The following is a 25,788-nucleotide window of genomic DNA, read 5'->3' on the forward strand; positions in this document are numbered from 1 at the left end:
TAAAAGAGTTTAGAGGGAACAAAGAAAGGTGATTCAGGAGACTCCGTGGAGTCTCGGGTTGCTTGCTCTCCAGCCGTTAAGGCATGGAAGTTGCTGGTTGTTTGCTGTTGTTGTATGCAAAGTTGTTTGACCAATGAAAAGTTGTTTTTGAAAAGGACTGCTGTGGGGAGAAAGGTATAAGAGGGGAGCCTGTCCTCGAGATTAAAAAAAAAAAAAAAAAAAAAAGGCAACACGATATAATGAAGTTATGTCATCAATAAAGAAGCAGAAGAAAGGAACGAAAAGGAACAGGCTAGTAGAATGGAGACCAGGACGGGAACAGGCACACTGATTGCCTCATGAAGACAGGTTCGGCCAGACTCAGCAAACCGCCCAAAGAAGCTCGTACAGCAAGGCGCTGGAAATGGCACACCGGAGCTGGAGAGAAGCGGACACGCGCAAACAACTGCTTCTTGCTGGTAAGCAGTTGCGCATTATGGGGAATCATACGTCCTTAGGAACAAAGACTGTCCTGGTAACCTTACGGCTTATTCTCCTTATTAACAATCGGACAGTTTATGAGCCTGAAATATGGTACCAAATTGAGGTCAAGGTGTGGGACTCTGCAACTAAAAGCGACAAGGTTGCAGTGGGCTTGCTCGGCACTTGGCGAGCAGTCTCTGAGGCCTTAAAGAGCCCTGTGGGACCACAGTCAGAAACGTGTGGTTTGCCAGATAGTGAGGGAGCTGCGGGCTCGTTCACTGATACGACTGCTACTCCATCGCCCCCCCCCGCTGCTACTGCCATTGCAGGCCTTTGCTGTTCCACCCCCTGGAGACCTGAATGTACCCAGGCCCTATTGGCCTTGATATGTTTCCCTTCGATCCTGGAAGAATAGGATGCATAAGGCCCAAAGACTGAGTTGTTTGAGAACTTAAAGCAAGACATATTGTTCCCGTGACTAGCCCTGAAATTCTCTGGTGTTTGTAATCAAGGAAAGGAATGGAAAATGGAGACTGTTAAGTGTGGAACTTAAAGGATTGTTAGTTACCTTTTCTGATTGTACATATGTTTAGGTGTACTCCGGTGTTCATAGTCAAGAAAAGGAATGGAAAATGGAGACTGTTAAAAGTCATGGAAGATATGGGAGCACTTCAGTCCAACTATGCTCCCCCAAGTCATGGACATTAACAGTAATAGACTTAAAGGGTTGTTTGTTGCCTTTTCTGATTTTACATATGTATAGGCGTACTCGAGTTTAGTATGTAAAAGCAATGTTCTGTATATTTAGAATGTTTGATGTTCGTGTGTGCATGTTGGTAGAGCATAGACTCCCCACGCATCCAGCGCTGTTTACTCGTCTTTTATAAATATTACTAAATTCAGATTGAGTTGAGACTTCATTTATAACACACAGAAAAAGACAAAGTGAAGCATCTGTTTTTCTTTGGTGGCTGGAAAGAACTGTAGAACAATGAGTTGTGCCCAAAAGTTATAACCCTGCAAGAAACAGCTGAGCTTAAAAATGATTTTGTTCCAGAAAGAAAGGCTCATGTTGCACAATGTTGATCAGCTTTAGCAAATGTACGGACACAGAACAATACTACTACTGCTAGAAAATCAATAGTGTTAAAGGCTATGGCAATTAACTACAAACCAATTTAAACCCCATTTCCTTTTCATCTTTCTTTTTTGAAATACTTCCAACTCTTCCATCTAGAGCAACTTCTATTGCTTCTAAGTGCAGAAACTGAAGAAATTTTGAATACATAGGTGGGTTTATATCATCTTCTCACCTACCCTCAGTAGGTACCTCCAAAGTTTCTTTCAAGAAAAAGGCTGGAATATAATATCCTACTGAATTATCCATTGACAAGTGAATTTATTAAATTTGTGCAAGTAGATGAAAGCCACAAACCTGCACATGTACAAATAAAAGCAGAACTTGGCCCAGAACACTTAGAAACCCTGTTCATAAGCAATGACTTTAGTCTGCTGGGTGTAATGCAAATGAACACATGTACCCAGCTATTTTACAATTCAAAAGTTAGTGAGATAAAATACCTAGAAAAATGGAATTATAGAGAAATGGCAACAACAAATAGAAGCATATCTTGGATTTTTGAAACAATCCTGAATTACCTAGGAAACACTGAAATAAAAGTTCACACAGCATCTGCACTTCATTTCTTTGATTGGGTTTAATCTATTAAATCTATGATCTAATGTGACCTAAATTTGACACCCTTTTCAAAGATCTAGTATTAGTATAGGCAGCACAGTTTTCTATCTTGAATTTCTTCTGACCAACAGAAACATTTGTTTCCCCAGACACACTAGTAGAATCTATTTACACCACCTGCCAGCATGACTCAGAAGAAACCAAATGCCTAATGTGTTAATGCTTAGGTTTAGCAGCACTCTTACCAGGGGTGACTCAGCAATAACGACTACATATACTCTGATCTAAATCTGAGTTAAAATTTCTGGAGAAAATCTGACTGATAATGCTACTACAGCAATAAATCATTTTTACTGCAAAATTTGGTTGCTAAACACAGTAAATAAACAATATCATTAATTGAAAGTACAACTAGACTGTCCTTTAAAAGTGCTGAAGAAAGATACTGACACTCAGTTTCCACTTCAGAACTCATTTAATGGGCAAATGTGTCTCAGAGCAGAGTAGGAGTTAAAATTTCACTTGTGTAATTATTCTGAAGAAATATTTAAGTCTGCCATCTGGAAGTATATTAGACATTACAAAGTCACTGTGTGTATGCCTCAGCAGATGCAGCTTTTGTTCAGAGTTTTGGAAGGCTGTTAATTTAATTAGTTCTGTATTTTCATACTCCCACCTTCCCTCCAACAGTAATTCTGCAAAGGCAGCATTAGTCCAGTTTCAAAAGAATCCAAAACTAAAACCCTATTCCAATTTGAAGGAAATGCAAACAAGTGTTCTTCCTCCTATGGACTTCCAATAGAGTCTGACCTGTTCATTAACAGGCCTATCAGTTATTGCCAGTGGCGTTTTAGACCATAAGACAAAAAATATGCTCTATGTATACTTCTTAAAATAAGAAAACTGATGTAGGAAAGAATAGTAAAGGCTTCTATCACTTTGTTTTCACTGATACATCAACAATGATTTGGAGAATATAAAAAGTTTCTCACTTTTTCCTAATGACCTTTATATAATAGGATACCAGACAAATGTTTAGGTTTGATTTTAGAGTTTTGTGGAGCTTCCTCTGTCAGAAGGAAGCTCCATTTACTATGATCAGCTGCATAGTAAATCTTGCAGAGCAAAAATCAACTACATATTTCTAAGTAGAGAGAAGTTTGAGATTTATAAAAAGTAGGACCCTTACTGACCTAGAAATAAGGATTACTCTCTTACTATTTCTCCTAGCATGTTTCTTAGCACTTGCTAACTAAATGTGACATTTCTACCAGGCAATTCACATGAAACAGCTGTGATGAAGGTGTGTGATATACACATACAGATATAACATTTTGGGCATCTCTAAACTTTAACTCTGTAAGATGCAACATACAAACAGATGTCTGTCAGCACAGGGTCCCAATGACACCACAGATCACCATGCAGTAATGCAGAATTCTAGGACCAGGTTGATTATTAGATTGCAAACCTATGCAAAAATATCATCCTGTGATATTTGAGGACATTCAGAAGTTCTTTCAATGGAAAATTCAGCTGAGGCACACAAACTAGCTATGAACTCGAAATCAGTTCTGTTTGCACAGCCCAACAATGTCAGGTCTGGGGACCCCAAGAACATTTGAGACACCATGAGGTACATGCAACTAGCAGAATGAACATGGGAAGAGAGACAGCTTCTGGAAAGCTATGCATTTTCACAATTAACTAGAAAAACCTTCAAATACCAAAATGTTATGATTTGAATACAAAGATAAAATATGGAAAGCTCAGAAATAATAGTGATCTTAAAGGCTAAAAGCTTTAGAAAATGTGTATAACACACTCATCAGTAAGATACAAATGTGTATGCTATAATCAAAGCTTCAACTCACTACAATAATTTCCAATGGAACAGCTGATGAGGTATCTGCCAGCCCTGCTACGTGGATATCTAATGCTCCTATCAAAGTTTCTGAAAACACAAGAGTTTACAGTATTGGTATCAGGATGCCTGAAAACTTAAGTGCGTAAACTGTAGCTGTCATGGAGCTGGACAAATTTATCAAAATAAAGTCATCCCTGTTCTGAACAGACTGAAACTATATTAGTTTCCAGTTATTACAACAATATCTACGCTAATAAATAAGAAAATAGAAGTGTCAGCTATAGTAAATAATAATCTTCTAATTGATGTACAAAGCTGGAAACTATCATTAACAGAGTATCACTAGAATACTATGTCTACACCCTTGGTTGCTCTTCCATGCAAATATTTGTTGGTCATACTGGATTCCTTAATTCTGAGAGAAAGTGAGAAACTTCAATTAAAAAAAAAAAAAAAAAAAAAGGAAAATTTAGGTTCAATAGTTGACACTCTAGTTAGTGACAGAAGGTGTTTCGGTAACACTATTAAAAAACACCATAACTCCATACCCGTGAGGGAAACATTTTACAGATGAAAAAGTAATACTCTACTTAGAAGTCCTCTGAATTTAGAGGATTATCTAACAATCTGTAGGAGGATGGTAAAAACACTACAGACCTTCTAATCAGATGAGTGATCAAAGAGACAACAAAGTCTGATAGGTTTAGTCAAATATAACACAGACTAGAAATCTAAATATCTAGAGAGAAAAAGGCCATATTTAATGGTAGAAATACTGAAGATCATAGACAGCTTATAAGGAAAAATATATAGTCTAAAAACACCTATTTCCTGAAGAATAAACACACAAAAGCTAAAATCCAGAATCATGTTTTAAGCCCAGTTTTATGTATTTATATGTAATGTCCATACATGTTTACGTATATATAGTGTGTGTATATATATACGTAGCTGTATATATACATATATATGTACATAAAATGTCTATTGTTTCCCTATTTCTGCACTGAAATAGTAGTACCCTTAGAAGTCTCTGAAAAGATAGCAAAGTGCTACTCTACCCATCATTACCCTTGGAAAATAAGAAACAAAAGGAGCAAGTGGGCAGCAGCCCTGCAGAGCACGTAAGAGGCAGTAGATGCTGGCTGCCCAGGGACAGTGGCCAGCCCTGAGCCAGACGTGGTACTGACTGATACTTCAGACTAATCTGGCTCCATAACAAAAGGGGAACAAGTTGCACCAAGGACGTAGCAAATCACCAAAAAAGGAAAATGTATGGCATGTACTGGTTTTGAAGAAGTAAAACACTGCTCACAAAGTAACTTTTCATCGACAGAAACAGAACTGGGAGACAAAATTGGTACTGAACATGGGAAATTCAAGCCTGAATTTCTCATACAACAGAGAATTTACTCTCAATGGATTTCTTGCATATTCCAGATGCAATAATAAATGTCTACTTACTGAACAGCTTTTGTCAGAATTCCTTTTCCAGTGCTTCTTGACTTGTTTCTTCACTGCAGTTGAATAAAGAGCTGCATGAGTCTGTGTTCGGGGATTTAAAGCCAGAAGATTCTGTGGAAAGAGAACAGAAAATATTAAAATTTAAATTAAAAGTTCCAAAATAAGTTTGAAGATGCTTTAATCCCACAACACTTTTTTACATTGTAATGCAAAAACAAAACAGCTACAGTATTTTAGCATAACTTCATAGGAAATTGTTTAGATTTGTATTGTTCACAACACTTAGATTCTGAATATTTGAAGACATTTCTAGAATAGCTATAAAAGTCTTACACTTAGCAGCCAGTCATCTCTATGATAAGTTTTCATTCCTAGATGTTTGTTACATATGACATATGGAAGCATGCTATTCCATTTCATTATAACATTCCAAGTAAAATTTGTAAAGTAAAGCAAAACAAGCAAAAATATTTTAAAGCACCCATGGTATTGCTAGATGTTTCATCACTTCCATAAAAGCTCCAACTTCCCCCTCACAAGAACCTGCTTCTACACCTAGTGACCTGATGAGTTAGCTTCACCACGAGTTAGCTTCCTTTCTCTTACAATGCTTTTATTTGGTAGGACACAAACAAATGTTTGGAATATAGCAGTACTAAGTGATAGTTGTGTCTGAAGACACAGGCACAATGATGTTTGTAAAGTCTTTCTTTGGAGTAGTGTAACTCAAAAAGTTAAATCAGCCTTTCAGAACCCAACTCTTCAAATCAAACAAATGACAGGTTTCTGTAGCAAAATTATCCTCAAGTCAAGGGGCAAGTTTGAACAGTATGCAAGTGTTCAAAGACTCAGGTCTGAAATAGAGAATTAAAACAAGCATATTGTTGGTTGTAACTTCTGAAATAGTTTTGCAAGTTTTCCTTTAAAAGACTCAACCTTAGCACTATACTTCTCCACTGTGGTGAATAGGGTGTGCTCATTCTGTTACTATATGTCAAAGGTGTGTGAGACTGACACTGATGAACATGATTGATTATGAATATTATGTCAGGATGTTTCCTTATTTTAAAAGCCTGTTTGAGTGGGTGATACGGATGAAAAAGTAACCCACTGTATGATTTTGTGTTGATGTTTATGGAGACTATTTTTAAAGGGTCATGTTCTTATCAACTAATGCTTACTCTGAACTGATCAGCAATCACAAAGTGTAAGAGAAATCTCACCTACTTGAAAACTCCAACTGCAGATAGCATAGTCCAATCTAGTAATTCCCATCTCATCCAAAGCACACAGAAAGAAAACGGAGGGGTACAGCATTCAAAGAGGTAATCAACTACTTTGCAGCCTACATGCTGTTGACTTTCAGAAAGTGTTAGAGGGTGTAAAAAGATGCACCTCTGCAATTTCAGAGGTAAAGGCTCTGCTCTGTTTCTGACCGGTCCCCAGCTGAATACCTCAGGCAAGATGTGGCAACCAACTGCACTCAGCGGTGTTTTATGCTAATTTGTTTAATTCTTAATTAAAACAGAGCAGGGACATTCACATAAGGGATGTCACAGCATCTCAGTTGCTACATTGATTTCTCAAGCTGATCAAACTCACTTGTCAGAGTGCATCTGACTCATTGTTGAGAGGTCAGTGAGTGCCCAAATCACCCAAACTGGACAGTAGGACCAGAATCACACATACCTCAGTGAGATTTTGCCTATCTTTTGTAATTGCTTAATGCAGTACTCTTGGCCATGAATATTATAATTATTTTAGCAAGCTCTGAAATGAATTGCAAATTTCTAGTAATAAACTGTAACAGATGTACTCCACTGGGTACAGCACCAGTTGGTTAAAAACGTGGAACAAATGGTGGGGCAAGCCAAGGACGGAAGAATCCCCATATGTTTGCTCCTGTTGGAATTCTGCAACAGGAGTATAGTTCCAAGTGCAACAGTTGCAGAAATCCAAGAGGACTACATAGTCCAGTATGTCCCAGAATTAAATCTGAAATGAACTGGCACATTATTAAGAACATACTAAATTGCATATACAATATAAAAATTGCTTATATTCCCACTAGCTAAATGATATTCTACCTTCCTAAATCTTGGATTCTTGACCTAGGTGGCTGTTCTAGCTGGAGGCCCCTGATGTTTAAAAATCTCTCAGAAATTAACTGCCTGAATGACAAAGATATGTAAATCGCTTTGGGGTCTTTTCTTTCAGAAAGGAACACTAGTGAGGACATTCTTTTCCTATTCATTTCAGTTCTCTGGTTGGCTTTCTGCAGCTCATAGCTAGTCAGATATTTAGCACATTTAACAAATGCATTCAGGTAGGTCAGCTAATAGATAGAAAATTACTGAGAAGAGCATCCTAAAGGGACTGTTGAAACCAGCACTTAATATATGCACCTAGCTAAACAAAAATAAAACACACTGGACATGCAATAAAGGAAATCTGAGACCCCTGATCTTCCAAACACAGTGGCCATCTAAACAGGGGGAGAACTCATTGGTGAGGATTATTATTTGGGCATCTGTGATCTCAATTGTCCCAATCCCATGCTTATTCTGCTACATAAATTCTTGTTTTTGCCAGATGGGCCATTGTTTGATCTCTCCAGATGTTGAAAGGGCAATACTCAAGCTCCCAAATGGAAGTGGTGGCATACAGTGCATCACTTTTCAGAGTGCTGTGAAGTCTGGACTTCACATTAAGATGCTGTTTGAATAGTAATTGAGGATCTATGAATTATATATTTAGTGTTTGCATAAATGGTTATATTTATTACAATAAAAACAAAGTAGGTATAAATCCATTAGCATTAATGGCTGCTAATCTGAACATAATACCGCTGCATTTTTGTAGAAATCTATTTAGGTACTGTATTGATGCAGAAAGAAACAGAGCTGTAAATACCTGGAAATAAACTTACTTTGTGTTGCATACACACTTTTGGCACAGCTGTACACCGTGCATAGTAAAGTTAAATGAGCAGTCTTGAACAACAGCAATGACTATGGGCACCAGCAAAGTGTTGTATGCTTTTTCTTTATTTCCATGGATGAGTTAGAAGACTTCACTTCAGGAAGAAAGCAAAAGTGATCTGACTCTACAGAATACAACTCAATATATATTGCAGATGACTCCTTCAAAATCCAACACCTTAAGAAATTCCTTTAATAATAATCCATGTCAATTATTTATTTCATGTCTTTTACAAGACAGAGATTATAAGCTAAAAAACATAAAAGAATTGTTTCATTTCCTAATACATTGTTTTATAGAAGAGAATGTATTTGTTACGGATAATATATATTAATTTAGGTTGTAAGTATATTAAAGTGCTATAAACTAGTCATATCTAGTGTACATGGAGAATGAGTGACAGGTTTAAATGATGCTACAGTTTTAAATTTTGAGAATTTAGTGATAAATGGTTATGTTGATCTACGCCAACGTGGCTCCTCAGAATAAACTTGCTGTAAGCTGTAGATGTTTACTGCTCAGATTCTACTTGAGAGGCTATGATTAAGAAGACTACACAAAAAAATATTGGATCTAATCTTTGCTATCATCTATTAATGACAAGGCTGTAGAATTTTTTAAACCAACATGTTATATTGCAGTGAGTAATTTATCAAGACTTTAGTATTACTCCAAGTGATTTCAAGGCAGTCATTCAGACTGCCTATAGGAACACATTCTGTAGCTGGGAGTCCTGTTTCTGATGCAGCATTTTCAGCTAAGCCAAGACAGGCTTCATTTGTGCTCTGCAGTAATCCTGCATAAATTTCTGGTATAGGGAACTGCATTAATTTCATTTAAAACCATCACACCCATTTTACTCCCATCTCATAAAGCCATCATTTTAGTTGAAATCTTAAGAAGCTAGTGCAATCAACTTTGATATTTAATTAAATACACATTCAACAAAATACAACATAAAGTTATGGAAGCACTATATTTATTAGTCACATATCAACACCAACAAGGGGCAGGGCAGGGAAGGGGGGTTGTCTTCCCAAGGATATTGTTCTGGTATGGCACTAGAGTTAAAAAAAAAAAAAAAAAAAAAAAAAAAAAAAAAAAAAAAAGCAACATTTTCCTACGTTTTCACTGAACTTCCTATCTGAAGAATGGGGAAAAGGGGTTAAAAAAAAGAGAGAAAGCAAGGATTAATGAGAGAATAAGGAGGCCCAGTTTAAGCATACATTTTCACAGGTAATAAGACATACTCAAAGTTTAAACAACTGAACTGAGAAGATACTGAGCTCTGCCATGAACAAACACTGTATAGCCATAGGCAGGCAGAATCTCCTTTCTACACTGTCTTATGACAACATCCTGGTAACTATCATAATGCCTTTTTTTTTTTTCCTTTTGCTTTTGGAGTAGATTGCAGTTTTCCACAGAACGATGCCACCTCTGATTCTGAGGCATACTTCTTCTTACACCACTGTAGTGCACTACAGCAAAAGGTCTTTCATGTTTCTTTCAAGTTAACACATCAATGATAAGCATGATTCGCACGGGACTCTTCCATCTTCTAAAACCCATGTCCCAGGCTTTTAGCCTCTTCAATGGGTGAAATTCAGACAATGGTGTTAAGAAAAGCAGAAGTACAATTTACATCGTTGATGGGACTGTTACTACCTTCAAGGCAGTCTTAAAGAAGCCCTGGGAGCTTAGCATGGTCTGCAAAATATGTGGAGTTATTCCCAGTTTTGAAAGTTTAAAGAACTTAAGTTTAAAGAACTTCCTTTAAAGAGCTTCACTTTGACATCTTCAGCATTTTTTTTTTTCAAATTAACAACCCTAGCAAGCTGTCCTAGTTACTTGGACCTTAGCTCTCATTTATAACAGGAAGTCTGGTTAAAAATTGAACACAGAAGATTACTCTGCCTCTGGAAGAACTCCCCCTGAAACCAATGAGTTGCACCAATAGCTTTTAGTCCTTAGTGATCCTCATCTTTGCTACTGGTAGCTCAAAGGTAGCCTAAGAATCAGAAAGACCCTCTGCAGGCTCTGTCACAGGTTGCAGTACTGAAACTGCATATACTTACTGACAAGACAAAGTTGTTCTTTTCACAGATTCTGCCCACTTTCTCTAATTTGTTGGGAAGATTCTTAGTAACAGACCCAAAACCCCTGCTGAGGTTCACCACAAATCAATATACATACAGCCATAATGAAGTTGCTGAAAATGCAACTGTTCGCATACAGATTATGACTATGAGTATAAATGTGGTCCCATGTGTTGTTTGGTTTGTTTTAGCATACAACACATTTACCGAGTTCAGCCCCTGTAATACATAGATATCCTGTTTTACTCCAGTTGCTTCGCAGAGCATCCTTAGCTAAACTGCTATATACATATCAATTAAAATTCAGGACTAGGCTAGGCATGCTAGGGAATGCATGTGGAGAGCAATTTAACCCACCCCATTCCATTAATCTACCCAATTTCCTTAAAAAGAGTTGTAATCTCCCTCACAGCAAGTAACATTAAATGTATTGCAAGGTACATATGTTCACCAAGTGAGCATAATGAGAACATATTTTTTCTAAGAGTAATGAGCATACTAAACAATTAATTTCAGAGCTTTGCAAGTGCTGATTCACTGACAGAAACAAGTACCTTGGAGTTTTTCCTGTTACTTTCTTGTATATCTGAACATGAAACTGATTTTATTAAGTGTTAGTCAGTCAAAGAACAAAGAACAAATACTTGTAATTTGAGTTTCCATGAGACTGGATGACCCAGAATAATTAAGAATTGTGTCAGTTAAGAAGATGATGACTAAGGGATGAACTCTGTCCATTAATATTTCATTTTGCTTTGCCTAGTTTACATTTTATTTTTCTCATCTGCCAGGCCTTTTGGAAAGCTGCATGGAACACTAACAGTTATATGCAGCTCTTCGAACAACATGCATCTTCAAACATCCTTAGCAGTTACAAGTGGAAGATCCACCACCAAATAAGCATGAAGTTCTAGTCCTAAAAAATATCCAAAATATTGAAAGACAATCAAGATTTTAAAAAATAACTAGTCATAGTGTCATGCTTTCTAGAAGCTAGCTCTGTGTTATCTTTCATTATTGAAAGAATGTGGGAAAATGTTGTGAATGTCTCTATCCTACAATTATGTACCATAAGACACCTCAAACTGATACTTGTGTTGAATGTGTATTTCCTTGCTGAAAGCCTGAACAAATGAGGAAAACTTTACAAGCAATTTATGTAACCTGGTTTTATAACATATCTCTGTATGTCATCCAAAAATTTCAAAAATGAGAAAAAATGCACTTTCACAGCATTCAGACCTGATTTAACTGTGATGAAGGTCAGAGAAAGCTAGTTGAAATAGCAAATCACCACAAACTACATCAGAACAGCATGGTCAGCCTTCAGACAATCACAAATCTTGAATAAAAAATTATCCTAGACAGCATGGAACTGACCCAGGAAATCCCCCAGGATTTTTATTTATTTATTTATTATATTACTGGACATGTTTTCTTCTAACGCCAACAATTGCACGTATGGGCAAAGGCACGCACTGACTGTGATCTCATTTATAGTATGATACATCAAAGTGTGGCAAGGTGCAATCCTGTCCTATCCCAGTGAGGCTAAACTCCTCAGGTAACCCTCCTCTCTGTCCATGCCCAAGAATCAATGATTTGCATTATAATGGTACCATCAAATAAAGAGTCCTCAAGGTCCAGAGAGTTAGAAGATGGGGCTCCACTTCTCTGGATGGACAGGCAGCCTGCAACTAGGAAAGAAGCCAGCAAAGCAGCAGTCCTGTGAGCCAGAGAGGCTGAGAAAGATAGACTGGAGGCTGATGCTGAACCCTGTTGAGTGTGGTGATAGGGGGAGTTCAGCCACACCTGGGAGAAGTTCCAACTCTGAATCACAAAGCTTCTTTGAGCTGCACAAGCTCAAAGACAAAAGAGCAAGAACTGGACGGCCAGAAGCAGATCAGCAGGGTAAGCACACTCTTGCTGTGCACTGATGGCTCATTGGTTTTAACATAGCACTTAAGTGCAACATTTTCATCTTTACACTTCTGAGTGGTTTTAGACTTCCCCATGTAACAGCCTGCTTCTGTATCAGAATAAATACATTTCTGGCATCTTGCTTCCCTTACACAGCTTCTAGAATTTAATGAGAGTAAAACTACTCTTTAGCCTGAAATAACATCAGAGCTTACTATTATCCTAGAGGTTTAGTCCCAAACCCAGCATTAGATATTTAGAAAGCAGCATTTCCACATTTTTATTGCTAGATTCTCATGGTCCTCGAGTGTCTCTACATTATATAAATGCTGTCCCTTAAATTGAGTAGCTTTCTAAATCACTTTGATAACTTAGAAGTCTTGCTTATGAAAATGCCTATATTAACATAAACCTGTATACCTCACGCACTTTGTTACATAAAATAAAGTTAATTCCTTTACTGATTAACAAAGAAGCAAAATTATACAGCCATAGGCACGGTTTACCTAATTTTGTTTACACAATGTTAACTTTTGGATTAAGACCTTGATTCCTCTACCACAGCACTGCATTTATGCTAGGTATTGCTGCACAATCTAAAAGGTTTATTAAAGTGGGAAACATAAGTGTTACTTGCTTACCATAGATAACAAACACTATTCTCTATTAGAAGAGCTCTGGGTGGTAAATTACTCCGCTGGAAACTCAGCATGCGACTGCCTTGACATAACTCATCTCTGCAGAGATGCTTTGACCCTCACAGGGAAAACTAAAGTGAATACTCACCCTCAGTGCTTAAAAGTTAAGTGTCCAGGTAGCACCCCAGCATTCAGCAAGTTACTCATATGTTCAACATGAGCAAGTATACATTAAGAGCTACACAGCTTGTAGTGGGCTCGGCTCCACCGCACCACAAGCTAAATTCTCCACTCTGAGGTTTCTCCAGGAACACTTTGCCCTGTGATGAGACCACATTTTCAGACTATAACCCAAATAGCCTTCAATGTAGTGTGTTGTTTACCATACCAAACTCAGAGAAGGCATACCCGAGCATGGTTTTCATGGATTTACTCAAAGCTGAATTTGGTATTCTGTATTCATTTTATTGACTGGAGGGGAAAAGGGAGGGGGCATTTACTGCCTTTAAAAATAGAAGGGTTTAAATTTTGGTGCAGTTATCCTTCTACACCTATATTTAACATTCAAATATAATATATATTTTTTTTCTCTCAAACTGCATAGTTTTTAATCAACCATCTTATTGACTAAGTGCAAAAAAGCAGAGCAGCTCATGTCACAGCCAGCATCAGCTTCTTCACTGCTGTTACTTTAAAAGCAGATACATGTATGGTCTCCATGATACATGAAATTGAACGCACACAAGTTACAGCTCAAAATTTAAAGCTTCAGAAAATATTTACATTTACGTCAAAGGTATAACAGAAGTTTGTTTTTTTCCTCACCATCATATTTATCTATGCCACTCGCGCATCAAATTGTGCAATTGCTCTCTTACCAAACAAGATTTGTAAATGATCACTTATATGGACCTCATTTTAGAGCTATGCCACAGTAAAAAGGATCATCATACACATATTTTCAACCCACTTCTGTTTTTCTGCAAGATGACAAACTGAAAGAGGAGACAAACTTGTTTGCCTTTGTAAATACACTTAGTGCCAAAACAAAAAAAAAAAAAAAAAAGCCTTTGTATCCCAACAATTGAATGCCTCAGACAAAACCTCCACTTTCCTGCAAATATAGGTATTTGTTTGCTTAACCAAAAAAACAAACTTGCATTGGAGACATGTCAGTTAATGAGAAGTGAATGCTCTACTGACTTTTGATCATAGGAGGGAAATTAGCATTAAAGTTATTACTGCTTTAAGTTTAATCATTGGCAAAAACAGCAGAACTAATTTTGGCTGAGCAAAGCAATGTTCTGAAAACTTTGTTAAAGGTGATTTTCAAAGTCCAATAAATGAACCTGCAATGCAAGGATGCCAGTGACAATATATACCCAAAAGATCTAGTACATTCACTGCTTGAAAAACACGTGATGAATTTTTGTATTTATTCCAAGAACATGCCACCTGTATCTTTACTGACTTTTTAAATCTGTTATAATACTAAGAAGCAACAAGGAAGGTTACCTATGTGACTAATGAGCAAAGTTCTTAAAAATAAAAAGTCAGTAGCAACTATTTGATACAATGGTAAAACACAAAACTGATTGTGAAACTACTGATTTTCTCATAACTTTGTACATACAAAGAGGAGACCTCCAATCCCATGTTCCTGCCTTCCACTGACCAGGCTGGAAGACAAACCAGAGAGCAGGTCTGACTAGGACGCTGCTCCAGCACTAAGGGAGCTTTGACCCTGCTCTCACAGTTGCTTATACATTCTTCGTTAAGGGTTCATTGACTAAGTGCACACAAAAAAATGATTCTGGGAATTGAAAATGAGCTACCTTTGGTTTTATGCTTTTCTTTGGGCTCCTAAGCCTTATTTCCTCACTTGGTGCCAAGATTTGGCAGCATGCAAGATACTCTGCTTTATTCAAGAAAGATCAAATACTCTACAGCCTTCTGAAAAACTACTTCTGATCATACCCTCCCAAGTTGGTCCTTCAGCAATCACTAATATTGGTTACTGCTACCACATCAAAATGATGACATTTTACTCAAACTGTAGTTTTTTTGAGATTTGTTTTTCTTGTTCTGCATTTTTATCACCAGTGTTCTGGACCAGCTACTCTTGTGGTTATCTTGTTTGATATTTTTTTTTTCCTCCCATCTCTTTTGTCACTCTCACTTCCAACTGTTTTGGAAAACTATGTATGCTTACTAAAATCTTTAAAATTTTGAATTTTCAAATGGAATTGAAAGAAGGCAATATCAAACATGGTTTTAAAACAGAAGGAGAATGACTAAGTCTGGGAACCACCTCTAAGCTCCCGTCTCAAAATGTTCCTCATTAACATGCACATGTGTAAGTTTGAGTGAATCTGCACAGGCTTATTTTGTCCCTCAGACTCTGAAGACCAATGATATTAACAGGGAGGAAGGAATGCGTCTAAAACTGATGAACAGAGTTGTTAAGGCTGAAATCAGATGGTCCCTTCATTTGCAGATATATTCCAAACTACTACTCCATACACAACACACAGATCCTCACAGCAGTTACAAATAACATTCCTTTAGAGCTAGTACATAGACCTAAAATGACACACCAAGAAAGGCCAGCCCGCTTAAAGCGCATCAGTACTAAATCAAAGGCAAATTTGTTACTCAATCCCATTTTTGCCCTAAGCAGTCAGTGATGGAGTGCTTCTTCAATGCTGATTTAATTTACAATTAGAGTTTTCCTAAACAGAACGGCTACACCCTATCTCACAAAACTCATTTCTAACCTTAACATGTGACATAATATGAAAACTGCTGACACAAATAATTGACTGCTTTATAATAAATAAGAATACTAAGAATTTTTAAATGCCTCATAAATCCATATTAAATCTATGTTATTGATTTCAGAAAAGTTCATTTCATTTCCACAGCAATATTCCATGATCTGAGCACTTAAAAAAAAATCACTTTTCTCAGTTTTAACTGTCATTGAAATATCCTTCATTTCAAAGATATCAAGAAATTATCACTATTCATTTTCAATACAAAGCCTCTTACACTTCAGCTGTCATTTTCAAAAAATCATACTGAAAATAGTGTTTCTAAGCAGAGTTCAGTTGCAGCGTAATAAGTAATAATTTCATCAATTAGCAGTATTCAGCATCCACTGAGAGTTCTCTCACTATTATTTTATTCATAGAGTCCTTTGTGGAAGTAGCATACTAAAAAGATCCATTTATCCTTCAAGGTTTTTCATAAATGTGTCATACATCTTAGAAAACAATTGGTTATTATTCTCGTTCAATCTAAATAACTATAATAACTTCCAGGTGTAAAACCTCTTTTTATACTTCCAATCTTCTTTACTCACATTATGGGTCTACATTTTTAATAACCTATTCTAACACTTCTACCCACTTTTACACACGCATTCTGGAGTTTTGCATGGATGCTAGACATGCCTGGATGGGAGGGTCGCTGGCTTATTGTTAAGAGCAGAATAGAACTGGGTTTCACATAATGCCCTTCAGAATCAAGGCAAAAACAAGCATTTTATAATAAGCTAGATACTAGCATAGATGCTAACGGTGCAAAGGCTGCAAAGGAAAATGCTGCAATTGTTAAATTCCCCCAATAGCTTGCTTGCAGTCTTGTGAATTAGAGTCTATTTTATTTCTCCTTCCCTCTAGATCCCTCTACTTATTTATCAGACCATTTCTTCTCACCCACAAGGACATGTCCTGGCTTCTGTCCTTTCACCTCAAGGCTGCAAAATGCTCCCTTCAGAGCACAACAACATCACTCCTTAATCAGCTCACAGAGATGTGACTGAGCAGCATGAGGGCCCCTCTCATGGCTGGAAAAGAGCCCTGTGCAGAGCAGGCAGCACAACCAAACATCCCTGTCCTTGAAAAAGCAGCCCAGGTTTCTGAGGTGCACCTCCTGCACATCAGCCTGCTGCTTCCTCTCCATGTTGCTCAGGTGTCGGAGTGACCAAAACACCAACCAGGAAAGTTCATTTCAACAGAAGACTCAATTTAAGTAAGGCCTGAGAGCACACCTAACAAAATCACAAGACAGAACCAAGGAAAAGTGCACAGTAATGTATTAATACATTAGGCACCACAACAACCTATCTATCCAGAAATGGTGGAGTCCAACCTCCATAATAAATACAAAGCGATTGACACTGCTCATATGACTAATACTTGAAAGAAGAACATCATTAGGAAGAAAAGATTAACTAAAATAAAACTATCAAAGCAGCTTTCAGTTTTTACACCTCATTTCCACATTTTCAAAGCGGTGTGCACAAGTATATCTTTTAAAACCCACACACACTAGCAAGATGTGCGTCAATCAGACAGTTTGGCTGCCTGGACAGTTCTCTCTTTAATTATGCATATAATTGTTTTTTTAACCTGAAATGAAAATGTTGGAATGCACCATGTTAGCCTTTAACTGATGACTACCATCCCATCTAAATGGAAATATTTAGATTCAACATCCAGATATTCTTTTAATTAGCTTTCAGATGAAGTCACAGTCAAGCACGTCTGCCTTCTCCCATTCACAGTGCTGGTGTCAAGTTGAACTGGAAAGGCCAACCATTTCAATGAACTAAAAGAAACGCAAATTTTAAGGTCAAGTCACTTGTAACACTTCAGGCAGCAAATGTCACACTGGAAGTAAAATTGAACCTTGACTTGAGCACAGATGAAAGGCTTGGTATTTCAAGGACTTCATTGTGTTTATCACCTTAAATTTACAAAACCCTATCACATATATTAATATTTATCATATTAATAAAGCTTTCTCAAGCTATGTGTGTAAATACTGGTAACATTTTTAAAAAACAAAATACTTTCATAAGCAGGCTTAACCTAATTTCAAATCATGAAATTTCTGCAAGACTTAAAAATACTCAAAATTCCACATTGACTTAGTCAGGCATTTCTGGCTATGATAAGAGACCAGATGTTTCACAAAACGGTCAAAGTATTATGACAGAGGGCAGAAGTGAAATCGCCCAACCTGGTCCACAGCATGAAAAAATGCATGGTTTGCTCTGTTTGTTCTGAAACTACACATCACAGGCCTGGAAGTGCTCCTCCCTGTCCCCAGCCCGAGCCATGCTACCCAAGCACTTCCCACTTACGGTTTCCAACTCCACAGCTACAAGACATGGTGAGCATCCAGTGCCCTTGCTGCACCAGGGATATGGCGACACCTGAGGGAGTTAAAGCTCCTCCTGCCTTTGACTAACACCTACCACTGTTTAATACAGACCCTTCATTTACCCTAAACCCTTCACAAATACCTATTGGCTTGATATAGACAAGCTATTCATCCAGATGATGGCATTTCCATGGGAATAAACCCCCACTATGTTGTAAAGCAGTCTCGGATGGTTAGTCAGGGATTTCTGTGTATCAGAACTACACCACAAAGACTCTTGCATTCCTCCTTCTTGCAAGGAAAACACAGTTGAACCCTACAGTGTAAATCTGGGCTGAGAACCTAACTGCCTAATAGCTTATCATTAGGATAACTCCAAGAAAAGGAGTCCTATACATATCATGACCTAAACAGTCACAAAACATACTTGCTTTGGCATTTCAGCCTCAGAGTCTGTTCTGTTTTTTGGTGGTGGTGGCATTTTTTCCCAATATTTAAAGAAAATTGCCCACTTGAATCTTATGTTCTTTGTTATCTGCAACAGCAAAAACGATGTAGGCATTTGCTATAGCTGTACCAGTCCATGAGCAGAAGAAAGGGAATTTAAAGTAAAGCTTAAGACCCAGTCTGAACCGCCTGGACAATTCTAATGCAAACTATTTTTTCTCATTTCCTAAAAAACAATATTATAAGAAAACCAGACAATTTAGTTTATTTCTTCCACTTACTCCTTTAACTTCTTTCTTCCCCAGCTCCAAACTGACCTGTATATCTGACATTTATTTATTTACATTTTTAATTATGGCATCACATTTGAGCTGCATACAGACCAAGACAACAAAAACGCCCACCAAGATCTGCACAGCCGATCTCTGTTGTCATTTTGCAAACTGATGCTCTCCATGCGTAAGGACGCCAGAGATTTACACCGTGCTGATCTGCAAGAGTTCTGCCCTTCGTATACAAATGATAGCAAGTGAAAATTAAAGGAATCTGAATAGCGTGCCCACACAAATGCCACTCTCTGAGCCTCTGATAAGACATTTACAGCCAAAGGTTTCCTAATCCCAAATGTTTGATTTCCTTGCCAAATCACATACTTGCTGAAGTCTCATATAAAGGCACAAATCCTGCTCTTCACAAAGGCGATGGCACAGGGCAGGGAGCAGCGTGTGTAACACTGTACTGATGAAATAAAAAAGGAATAGAAATCATATGCTAATAAGAGGAGGGAGGTTGCCAGGCAACCAGGGAGGGAGAGAAAGCAGGTTTTGATGTGAACTCTGTGCTGCCAAAGGGCTAGCAAAGCCAGAACACACGGGGCACAACCAACCTGGCTTGTCTGCAGTCACCAGCAATTCCAGCTTTCCTCAACATTTTAAGTAGAAGCCTGCCCTCAAATTGGTGCCAGCTATGTTTGTGCTTCATGTGTCATTTTATCGACATGGACAAAGTGGCATAGGATAGGATGGACAGTAGATTGACACGTGCATTGGAAACGAAGCAGAACCTGCCTTTGACTAACACCAATTGCACCAGACACATGTACCAGCTTGCAGGACAAAGGCAGCTGTGCACCCTTGGTCCAAGCAAATCCTACTCTGCCAGGCACAGCCACATCTCTGAGCTTCACCAAAAACTACACAAGTTCTGCCCTGCTGTGAAAACTGTACCCTGGCATGGGTAGACAGAAAACTATAGTCCTGGCATGTGACAGGCAAAATCCTGCCCCACACATCTCAGAGGCCCTCACCAACACATAGTGGTCTTTGATCTTCTAGCTTAGATGATGCAACAGCTGGACATGGTTAAAATAAACACTGGAAAGAATAACATTCAAGTCCAGTCTACAACAAAGTCATCAAAAAGCCTTTTCACTTAACAAAAGGGAAAATTAATTTCAGTTTCTTTTTGTTTTCAGAACTGATCGCTGCAACGACAACTGTCAAAAGTATTGTAATATCTGGCATTTCCCATCAATCTCAGCCATGAGAAAGGGTGAGAGCAGCAGGTCTCTCTTTCAAGGACTATCTTATGATCTTCTTACAAAGAGTAAATTTAAAAAAAAATGGGAAAGGAAAGTTTATTTCAAGAGTAACATTAAAATTCAAAGGCCAAATAAAACTGAAAAGCATGAGAGTTTTGTTTTGTTTTTCATTTTAATGTCATTACTTTGGAGAGCTTGACTGAATTTCAGTGCTAAAATTTAGCAGACTCTATGCAGAGGAGACAAGACCTTACACAACTCAACAGGATTTGAACATACAACATGAAAAGACATATCTCATACAGAGAACTTTCCATCCTACTTACCAGACCAGGTTTTAACCTTGAGAGCTGATCTTGTTCATTTCTCCAAGACTGACATTTTAACCATGGTCTACAATCTCCTATGAGTACATAGCAATCACGCTGTAATTACTGTTCCACTCAGCTAAGAGGTTACTACAACAAAACCACTAAAACGATAGAAGAGCACTTTTGTTTGATCAATTTCTCTGAAGTGAACTGGGAAGTTGTTTCCTCACTGAACACTCATCAAATGACCCTAAGCATACAGAGCTATAAGGCTGGGACTGCCATCCGATCACTTATACCCAGCTATAAAGCATTTACTTAAAAAAAATAATTCTGCACATTAGGACTTCATTATGGAACTTCAAATAGTGGGTATCTAACACAGAGAGAAACTGTAGCAGTTGGGGCTTTTTAAATTAAAGTTTGGCCTAGATGAAAGAAAGCTAGCTTCACCTATTTATTCACATAAACTTTTGCTAATAGTTTTCAGAGACATGTTGACTAGTAGGATTCCCTATCTTACTGGAGGTTTCCTTTTTTTTTTTAAACAAGAAAACAAAAACTATATTTTTCTGTTCTGGCCCTACCATCCAGGACACCAGGCTTGGCTCTCAGCTGTACCTTCACACATTTGCTACATGCAGGTTTTTCACTCAGTTCATTTGTACTGGGAGAAGAATAAACCTGACAAGAGAAACTTGCCTAACTTGCTCTCATAGCCCATGCTTTCCAGCACTCGCTAAGGTAAATATCCCAGAGAAAGAACCTTTACTGCTGTTAAGTTTGCTATGTTTACAACATACAGTAGCCACACTGCTTAAATAAAGTCTTATTCCCTGGTGTTCCCATCCCTGGACTGGCTGCAGCCCTGGAGCTGAGGTGTGCTGCCCCCAGCAACAGGCCCAAACAGGCCACAGCCTTGTTCCACCTCCCTCAGTGGCCTTCACCTTGCAGCTGGCCAAACTAAAACCTACACGAATATGCCTGCAGTGCACTCAGGAAGTCCTGAAGCTGCCTGTGTCCTTCCTAAGGTCAGCACCCACCAGGCATGGTCTGGCCCTGAAGAAACCATCCCTTTCACCCCAAAGCTGATGTGTTTTCTACAGCTTTTGTCCATAATGAGCAACAACTCATTTGTGCCTACAGACTATACCACCACAGAGAAGGCGGTGGTCATTGAAGCAAGAATTACAGCAAATGTCAGCTCGAACATAAAACCAAATAAAGCTACATGGATGAACTCTATAGCACTTTTTGTTTGAAAAGTTGTTAATTTTACTGCTGGTGTTCTAGGTTTTTGATGACAGCATGGCAAAGTTATTTCTACTCTGATGAAAAGCAGCCCTCTCTGAGGGAGGCTGGCAGTCCTCCTTACTTTGTCTGTGCAGCAGTTGACAAAGATGTAAGAAGGTATGAGAGGACCAGATGAGAGGACCAAAGGGACCACAGAGACAATGGGGCCTGCTAGCCACACAAGCAGAGCAGGTGGTTATTACCTAGGGGGATATTGCTATGCACTCTGCTCTGAAATATCTGGGACTCATCTCAAAATGTTAGTTATTTTGACGGTTCTGGACTTCAATGGGAATGCAGTCAGGAGAACATACACAGTTGCATCATCTTGCATGAACTCAAGAAACCAAATTAAGATTCAAATGAATTAAGATTCTATTCAACATTTCACAGTTTAGCGATTCATTAATTCTTGAGTACTTGATCTGACACATTAATTCTTTAAAAAACCCTAAAGTTTCCAAGAGAATTAATTATGAATGGTTTACATACATTCATATTAAAGAAACTGATTAATATAAAAAAAAAAAAAAAAAAAAAAAAAAGGATTTCTTTCCCAGAGTATTCTTGAAGAGGTGTATGTATGAGGTTGGTAAATAATATCTGGAGTATTTACAAATACCAACAACAAAAAAGAAGCATTACAGTTTTGTGAGTATGTCTGTTCACTGTTTTTGTTTCAACTAACATTTCCTGGAAAAGACCTTATATTTAATCACAAAAGCTCCTATTTCCCCACAGTGCAGAAGTAGACTTTTAGAACAATAGCATCTGTGATTTTTTTATTTTTTTTATCTCTTTAGTAAGACAGTGCTATGGTTAAGCCAACCACAGCAGATGAGATTCCTTGGGGACAACTTCCTGGATTTTTTTTTTTTTTTTTTCAACTTGAGAACTGGCTGTGATTTTAGCAGCTCCTAGCACAGATTCTTGGCTCCTCTTTAACCAGTGATATCAGTTTTTCATATGGCATTAGCTATCTAAATGAATTATAAAGCAGAATCAGCACTCCAAAGGTCACATTTAATCTTTTAATTATATGAACTATGTTGTGTGAGAGGCCAACCATTGAGATAAATATTCTTAGAAATCTGGTTGTCGAGCAGGGAAGTGCATCAACGTGAGCCCTAGGAGCATAACTTGAATGTTTTGGTCACTTTCTTGGCTGCAGTATAAAAACTGAACAGAGGATTTTATGAAAGTTATTTCTCTACAGTGATATAGGCTTAGCTAATATACACTTTCCCTACTTCAAATATAAAAATAAAATACATTTTGATGGAAAATACACTACATTCTTTTTTCACCAAAGGAAGTCAAATGGAGGAGGGCAGGGGGAGTTGCAATTAGACTATCAGTAATTATTGATATATTCATCTGGGAGACAAATCATACAGTGACTAAATTTAGTCAAACAGATGGGGAAACGACAATATGTTTGGTTAGAAGTAGCCTGCCTTTATTTTCTCGCTAATTTCAATGAACATCACAAACAAATCCACCTTCCCTATCACATAGTGCTGCTACTACTACTGACACGTGGCCCCGCAACACCGTATTTTCCTTTGGATGAGTCACACTCACCTACAAATGCAAAACAATACTCCCGGAAATAGTGTGTGTTAATAAATAAATAAAAAAATAAACGAGAGAAGTACACAAAAGCCTTTACTGTTGAAATCAAACTTTTGCAATAAAAAAAAAAATGATCTTCAACACTTAAAGAAAAATCCCAGATCTGCCGCCCTGAAAACCCTGAGCCGATAAGACAGTCAGCACCCATTCCCTGACGCAGTGCCTCCCTCACTTCCAGGAGGGCTCGGACAAGTTTGCTCTTCCGGCCCGTTCCGCGGTTCAGTTTTGTCAGTGTCTGTAAGGCAATTCTGGACACTGGTCACTGTTTGAGGAGCAGCTCGGCTGGGACACGGCACAAGAACTGCTGGCAGGAGTCACTCCGCTGCTGCGTGTGCCGGTGCCACGGCGAGCTGCTCCCCCAGACCTGCTGCTTCCCCCTGCACGGCATGCCACGGCTAAAAGTTGTGTCGGGCTGGAAAGAAACCTCGAGATGAGCCGGTGCACTGCCACTTGGCCCTCCTGGGCTCCCCAAAGCCACTGAAACTCAGAGCCGGGCCGCGGCAGCGGCACAGCGCAGGTGACAGCGGTCACCGCTGAGCGTGGACCAAAGCCCCAGGGCCGGGGGCGCTGGCAGCGGGGGCGCTGCCGGGGGACGAAGCCGAGGCCGCCCCCTGCGCCCAGCTGGGGCCCCCCCGAAGCCTCCTCAGCATCCCCCGAGCTGCTCCGCCCCGCTGGGACCCTGCCCGGGCGGCGGGGCTGGGGCTGACCCCGTCCCGGGGACAAGGGGCTCGGCCAAGCTGGAGGGGAGGGGTGGGGAGGGGAAGGGAGGCCCGGGGGCGGCGAGGAGGAGGGGAGACACCGCCCCCACACGCCCCTCTCCGGGGCGACGCCCGGGAGCCTCTCGCAGCCCCAAGCGGCTCCCGGGGGGTGGGGGGGGCCGACACACCGCCCCCGGACAAGGGCCGAGGCTGCCCGGTGCCGGGGCTGCCCTCGGGGCACGGCGGAGCGGAGCCCCCGGCCGCCGCAGCCAAAACTTTGCCGGGCAACGCCGCCGGGCTGAGCCCCCTCCCCGCCAGCCGCACGTCCCGGCGGGACGCTTGGGTACCTCAATGTCCACCGGGTCCCGGCTCAGCACCCGAGCCATGGTGTCCGCACCGCCACCGCCTTCCCCCGGCTCCCCGCAGTCCCGGAGTGGAGCGGAGCGGAGCGCGGGAGGAGGCGGAGCCGCCAGCCCGGCCTGCAACGCCCCAGTGGGCGGGCGCCCCCCGCCGGGACCGGGCCGGGGCCGGGGCCGCCCCGAGGGGTCACGGAGCGCGCAGAGGGGAAGCCCTAGCCCCGGCCCGGGATGTCCCCGAAGCTCCTCAGGGGAGCCTCAACCTTCCCTCAGCCCCCCTGCTCCCCCGCCAGAGGGAGCGCCCCAAAGGCCAGCAGCCGGGTGCTGCGCTCTCCGCGGTCTCCTCTCTCTCAGAGTGGTTGTTTAACACCACAAAGACAATATTTACCGCATCTTTGAAACGAACATTCCCACTGCAACATATATACAAAGAAGCCTGTCTTCTCTGCTACCTTAAGACAGCAAAAGCAAGTGTTCTCCCTTCGGGAAAACAAAAACACGCAGCAGATCACAGCATCAGCCTCTAGACAGCACTTTCAGGTAGCCCTACCTATGATCCCCAAAAGTGCTTCAGAGCTTTTCTCTCCATTTCACAAGAATACAGGAGTTTCAATTACATCCAGTCTTTGATTTTATTATTTGCCGGTCAAGCAATTTCTTGAATTTTCTCTCTCCCTTCTCCAAAGAGAATTACGGATCTGGCCCTTAGCATGCTTTTCTACAGTACTCATTTTATCCAGTTAGCTTTCAAACCTACCCTTCTTTATTCTAGTATGAAAAGGATTTTTTTTTTTTTTTTTTAAGAGTTTCCCATTCTTATTTGCTTTATAAAAAAGAAGACTGAAAAGGTGTAAGTAGCTTTGACACTCATGTCCCTTTGGGTGCAATAGAAAACAGCTTTGCCTTTCCTTTCTTTCAGGTCTCTTGAGAGAACGCCTCTCTCAGAAGAGCGTGGAACTTTTTTTCCTTATTATATTTCTTTCTATCTCCATAAATGAACATTTTTGAGATGCCCAGTGGAGACTGTTTGCCTTGTAAGATGTGGAAAAATAAGGTTGTGGTCTTTTGTGTCTCAAGTGAGAGCTCTTTCCTCAAGTCTCTACCAGCACTATCATGTAACAATTCTAGCTGATTACAATCACCCATGCAAAGCAGTTAAACTCTTGGCAAGAAAATCAGAAGCAGCGTCCCCTGCATTGCTGAGC

The 25,788-nt window shown here is 39.6% G+C and overlaps 1 protein-coding gene across 1 annotated transcript in view; it reads right to left on the reverse strand.

Moving 5' to 3' along the window:
- The window catches only part of DPYD (dihydropyrimidine dehydrogenase), a 341,375-nt gene extending 316,684 nt beyond the window's left edge, over nt 1–24,691 (reverse strand). Inside the window, exons 1-2 of the mRNA XM_082765934.1 lie at nt 24,575–24,691; nt 5,493–5,603 (exon numbers count right to left, since the gene is read on the reverse strand). Of these exons, the coding sequence (XP_082622060.1) occupies nt 5,493–5,603; nt 24,575–24,613 (150 nt within the window). The 5' untranslated portion in view covers nt 24,614–24,691. The remainder of the gene's footprint in view (nt 1–5,492; nt 5,604–24,574) is intronic.
- Between the last annotated feature and the right edge of the window lie 1,097 nt (nt 24,692–25,788).

The sequence above is a fragment of the Aythya marila genome (assembly GCF_965140915.1).
Source record: "Aythya marila genome assembly, chromosome: 8".
Classification (NCBI taxonomy): Eukaryota; Metazoa; Chordata; class Aves; order Anseriformes; family Anatidae; genus Aythya; species Aythya marila.